The 6,000-nt window shown below is 43.3% G+C and overlaps 1 protein-coding gene across 1 annotated transcript in view; it reads right to left on the bottom strand.

Moving 5' to 3' along the window:
- The window catches only part of LOC129753815 (probable cationic amino acid transporter), a 187,798-nt gene that overhangs the window by 18,616 nt on the left and 163,182 nt on the right, over nt 1–6,000 (bottom strand). Inside the window, exons 2-4 of the mRNA XM_055749664.1 lie at nt 4,731–5,209; nt 4,428–4,581; nt 880–1,007 (exon numbers count right to left, since the gene is read on the bottom strand). Coding sequence (XP_055605639.1) covers nt 880–1,007; nt 4,428–4,581; nt 4,731–4,856 — 408 coding nt within the window. The 5' untranslated portion in view covers nt 4,857–5,209. The remainder of the gene's footprint in view (nt 1–879; nt 1,008–4,427; nt 4,582–4,730; nt 5,210–6,000) is intronic.

Below are 6,000 nucleotides of genomic sequence, written 5' to 3'. Positions count from 1 at the left end.
CTGTATCAGTTAAACGCGGCGGAGAAAATTTTATGCGTGAGTTATAAGCATCACAATGAAAACTGTTTGCACACGTGGCATCGACGGCTAGGGCACAGGGATCCAGATGTGATAGGCGAAGTTGAACGGCGTGGTCTGGCGTCCGGAATGAAGATTAAGCAGTGTGGTATCAAGCAAACTTGCGAGTGTTGTGTCGAGGGGAAGATGGCTCGACCGCTATTTCCTCAATCAGCTGCGAAGAAATCGAAAGCCGTGTTGGATATTGTGCACAGTGATGTGTGCGGTCCTATGACGACGTCGCCTGGTGGATGCAGATATTACATGACGATGATTGACGATCACAGCCGCTATACCGTCGTGAATTTTTTAAAGGAAAAGTCCGAAGTTGCTGGTAAAATTCGTGAGTACGTGAAGTTTAGTGAAACTCAGTTTGGACGGAAACCTAAAATCATCCGTTCAGACCGGGGTGGTGAGTTTACCAGCAAGGCGCTACGGAAGTTCTACGAAGATGAAGGAATCAAAGCTGAGTTCACCGCTGGGTACGCGCCACAGCAAAACGGCATCGCAGAAAGGAAAAACCGAACGCTAAATGAGATGGGGTTGTGCATGTTGTTGGATGCCAATCTACCTCGACGTTTTTGGGCGGAAGCGGTGAACACTGCAGTGTATATTCAGAACCAACTGCCATCTTCGGCCATTGGATCAACACCGTACGAGTTGTGGTTTGGCGAGAAACCCGATTTGCAGCATCTGAAGATTTTTGGTTGCAGTGCATACGTCTGGATTCCACAACAAAAGCGTAAAAAATTCGAAAGAAAGTCCGTCAAAATGACTTTCGTTGGGTACGCGACGGACAGCAAAGCCTATCGACTACTGAACACGACTACTGGCCAAATAGTTATCAGTCGTGATGTTCGGTTTATGGAGCTGGACGAGGAAGACGACAAAGTGAAGGATGGTACACTGCCTGTTGACGAAGATAAGAGCGTTGCCGTACGGTTGTTCGACTGCGGAAAGAAGGGCGAAGAATCCGAAGATGAATTTTTCGGATTCGACGAAGAAGACGACGGTGATCCTGTTCAGGAAGTGCCAACGCAGGAGGAGCATCCTGCATCATCTCGAGTTGCACAGGAACCAGTGCGACGGTCAAGAAGAACAAACTTCGGGGTGCCACCAGAACGGTTCGGCGACGAGTGTGTGACGAGCCGAAAACATACAAAGAAGCAACTAGTAGCCCGGATAGTGAAAAGTGGAAAGTGGCCATGGACGAAGAAATTGCATCCCTAGGCGAAAACGGAACGTGGGCTCTCACCAAGGTACCCCCAAATCGAAACGTGATTGGCTGTAAATGGGTGTACAAGCGAAATGAAGACGAGTCCGGGCAGATTGTGCGATACAAGGCCAGGTTGGTCGCACAGGGGTTTTCGCAGAAGTACGGATCGGACTACGATCAGGTGTTTGCGCCGGTGCGGTGGTGAAACAAGTTACATTCCGTACGGTACTGTCGCTGGCAACCAAGAGGCGAATGCTGGTTAAGCACATCGACATTAAGACAGCATACCTATATGGCATCCTCCAGGAGGAGATATATATGAGGCAACCCCCAGGATACTCAAACGGCGATCCAGAAACGGTGTGCTGTCTGAAGCGGAGCCTGTACGGACTCAAGCAAGCGGCGCGGGTGTGGAATCAGCGAATCGATGACGTCCTAAAGGAAATGGGATTTCATCCATCATCAGCTGATCCATGCCTTTATTTGCGGATTGCGGAAGGAAAATTTACGTACATCTTAATTTACGGGGATGATATCGTCATGGCCTGTAACACGGAGCTGGAATATAAACATCTGGTCAACGCATTGGACAAAAGGTTTAAGATTGTGGATCTGGGAGACTTGAAATATTTCCTGGGTATTCACGTTCGGCGAACCCGTGATCGTTTTGTCCTTAATCAGAAGGCGTACATACTAAAAATTCTTTTGCGGTTTAACATGGCGAACTACAAACCATCTCGAGTACCGATGACTACCGGTTTTGTACAACAAAAGGAGGAGAATGGTGAACTATTGGCCGATGGACAGCATTTCCAAAGTTTGGTCGGAGCTTTGTTGTACATCGCTGTTAACACGCGTCCAGACATAGCGATCTCCACTTCTATTCTCGGACGGCGGGTAACAAAACCAACAACTGCGGATTGGATCGAAGCGAAGCGGGTGCTTCGCTACCTCAAAGGTACTGCGGATCACGAGCTACATCTGGGCGGAGGTAGCGATCTTCACCTCGAGTGCTTCGTGGATGCAGACTGGGCTGGTGAAATTGACAACCGGAAGTCCAACACTGGCTTTATTTTCAAGTTCGGTGGCGGACTCGTTGACTGGGCAAGCAGGAAGCAGACTTGCGTGTCTCTCTCTAGCACTGAGGCGGAGTACATAGCACTAGCGGAATCTTTGCAAGAATTGCAGTGGCTTCGTCGTTTGATAACAGATTTGGGAGAACATCTGAAGCTGCCAATTGTGGTCAACGAAGACAACCAGAGTTGTATTGCACTTGCAGCGGCAAACAGGACTTCACGAAAATCAAAGCACATCGACACCAAATATTGTTTTGTGAAGGACTTGGCGGAAACTGGTGTCATCTCCATTCGTTATTGTCCTACGGAGCAGATGGAAGCGGATCTTCTTACCAAGCCATTGGGTGCAGTCAAATTGAGGCAGCTACGAGAAGCTATCGGCATTCTTCCAACTGATGTCGAGGAGGAGTGTTGCAGCGTGTAAGCGTCTGTTAGGTTTGCGACATCATTTGTGTCGCGCAACAAAGCAGCTGAATTGAAATCAAGTCCGTTCATATATAAAAGCAAGCTGAAATAAATTTTATGTCATTCATAGTTGTATCGTCAAACAGATTGGTTGTTGTTATTTAGCCCTGAAGTATTCCCATTGTACCTGAATCTCTATCAGTGAGTTGCATCCGGGTAAAGAATGCGTTGTGACGCCTCGAAAATTTGTTTGGTTTCCCTCGAAAACGTTTAGGACTCTCTACTATTGTAGTATTTCTTCAATAATAGTTTAACATAACAATTGACTTGAATAAAATTATTTAATCATCAAATTTTAAACGAAAACTAAGAAACTTAATTTTGTTTGGCGTAAACGCGGTTGTTTTGAAACGAAACGGCAGACGGCAGTGCGTTTTTTGGTAATCGGCGGTGGTAGAAGGACTATGACAATAAATTTTCGTTTGATAACCGACTCAGATGGAGCGCTGGGTAAGATATCGGACTTGCAATTCGAGATGAAATGTTGCAGTGAGTTCGATTCTCATTAGATATTTGTTGTTGAATTATACAATAAAATCAAAATCCCATAAAATGTTTTCCTTTTTTCGATTGAATGCAGTGGTCATGCATCATTTTGTTTGGGAGCTCGAGTCTTTAAGCCAGTATTTAGTGCTTTTCCAATCATATCATCTTTGGTACAGTACACTTTTCAGCACATTTTGGGCAAAGAGTGGTAGTAGTTGGTGTGGTACCACCAAGGTTGCCGAAAAAAATTCTGCGTTTTGGCGAGAAAAAAATCAGGCATTCTGCTATTTTACCCAAAGATTCTATGTTGATTTTCTATGACGCTATTTCCTTAGGTTTCATTGAAAATTTATGAAAAATTTGGTCATTTTTACGATTTACTTGAGCCAAACCAATTAACCTTACTATTCTTATAATATTTTATCAATCTTAACTTAGAAATCCGAAATTTGAATTGACATCAAAAATTAAAATTTTGGAAACACATATAAAATTTAAATAATCTGTTAAATCTGTGAATATTCCCAAAATTCTGTGTTCTGTGATACAGATTCTGTGACGAAAATTGGCTCAAAATTCTGTGATATTATAGATTTTTCTGTGATTTCGGCAACCTTGGGTATCGCCTGTATTGGTTTCTACTTGTTCGATACAGTGAATTGGCTCTTGGAAATGCTCTTGGAAACATTTTTGAAATTTTCCACTAATGTTCAGTCCGGCTATTATTTCAAATCTACAACTATCACCGATAAGGGCGTTTAAAATTTGTAATAACAAATTCAAACTGATTACTTTCCTTCAAAATATTTATTGATCTGTCAAGAAGACTTTTTTCTACACTTATTTATCAAAAGTATCTAAGTATGACTTTTGATTGCCTCCGTTGATAGTAGTACCTGTTAACATTATTCGGGTGTTCGTTCTAATGCCAAACAATTTCTTGACTGGCTGTTTTTAGTGACACTTTTGTAAAAAATTGATATTCACAATTTAGAGTAAGTACTCCCATACAAAAGTACCTAAATATTTAGGTATTTCTTTTTTTTTTAGCAAACGTGTTCCAGTGAAATTGACGATCCAAGTAATAAGTTTGCAACATTAAAAATACGTTCTACCGGCACGCTTACCTGAGAATATACTAGCTACAGCTGCTATGATAAAACTAAGTATAACTCCGGGACCGGCGATATTCCGCGCCACCATTCCGGCCACCAGATACATTCCGGTGCCGCAGCAGGAACCGACCCCGAGCGAGGTTAAGTCTAGTGTGGTGAGACATTTCTGTAATTGAAACCGGAACGGAAAAAAAAGGATCGATAAATTTCCCGGACGGAACCGTATAAATAACTGCCCCGATACCATCTCTTCAGTGGTTGTGTGGGGTAAAAATAGAACGAAAGTGAAAAAAAAACCCGTAACATAACACTCACCGTTAGTTTTGGCTTTGTGCTTTTCGGATCTTCGCCCTGGAGCTTCCGGAGGTCCTTGGTGCGGACGAGCTTGGAGAACAGCGTCAATCCGGTGCCCCCGCCTGGGAGCGGAAACGAAAACTTCATCTTCGAAGGACCGGGCCTCGGCGTTCCGGTGGGATTCTGCTAGATGCTGCAATTGTTGCGTTCCAGTTCCTTGGAGGATGTTGGTCGTCGTCGTTGTCGTTGTTGTCGTTGAGGAGTTACAGAGTTTCAGATGGCGGCAGATTGTTTCTCATAGATATTTTGGAAGAAGAAGCTTTGGCGGAGATGTGTGCTTGTTGCTAGTTTTGTGCGTCTTATGAATTGGTCGTAAAGTTTAATGATCTGTTGCACAATTCCACTTGTTCGATTTTGACCAGTTGCGTGACGGAGATGATTTCTGGTTCGGTGCAGTGATGTGACTAACCATGTGTCTCCTTACTACAGCAAGGAAAAATCTGTGAAGGAAACAAAATATTGGATGTAAGTTGGTGAATTTCAAAGAACTTAAGTTGCCAAGTTGTAGTTAGGCACATGTGCCCAAATCGATTTTTTTTTGGAACAACAATAAATGACTAAAATCGAAAATGACGTGAATGACAAAATCAAGCAAAAAACGTTAAGAAATAAACTGTCCAAATTTGGTTCGAGCGTTTTGCGAAATCGAAAGGGGTCTGTCTGTCTCTGGTTTTAAATCAATCCTGGTCTACGATTGTGGGAATAAATTCGCCCTTAGAAGCTTTAAAGGGTGATACGATCAAAATTTGGTCAAAGAAAAACGCGTGTAAATCAGTGAAATCGTTTATTTAAAAAATCAAATTAAATTTCTTTTTCAAGTTTAATAAGTAGAAAATTCAGGAAAAATATTCAGTTAGGCTTCCGCTTTTCCAAATCCGAATTGCCGGGCCTTACGCTTAACTCCTGCCATCAGATTTTTTACAGCCACCATGTCCACCTTCTTCGCCGCAGAAAGCCAGTTTGCCTGTAACTGCTGCTCGTCCTTAGCAGTTTTTTTGGACTTCTTTAGGTTCCACTTGACAATAGCCTAGTATTTCTCAATTGGGCGGAGCTCTGGCGTGTTGGGAGGGTTCTTGTCCTTGGGAACCACCTGCACGTTGTTGGCGGCGTACCACTCCATGGCCTTTTTAACGTAATGGCAAGATGCCAAATCCAGCCAAAACAGTACGGAACAACCGCGTTTCTTCAGGAAAGGCAGCAGACGTTTATTCAAACACTCTTTCACGTAAAT

The sequence above is a fragment of the Uranotaenia lowii genome, chromosome 3 (genome assembly GCF_029784155.1).
Source record: "Uranotaenia lowii strain MFRU-FL chromosome 3, ASM2978415v1, whole genome shotgun sequence".
Classification (NCBI taxonomy): domain Eukaryota; kingdom Metazoa; phylum Arthropoda; class Insecta; order Diptera; family Culicidae; genus Uranotaenia; species Uranotaenia lowii.
This window is presented reverse-complemented; position numbering and strand designations above follow the sequence as displayed.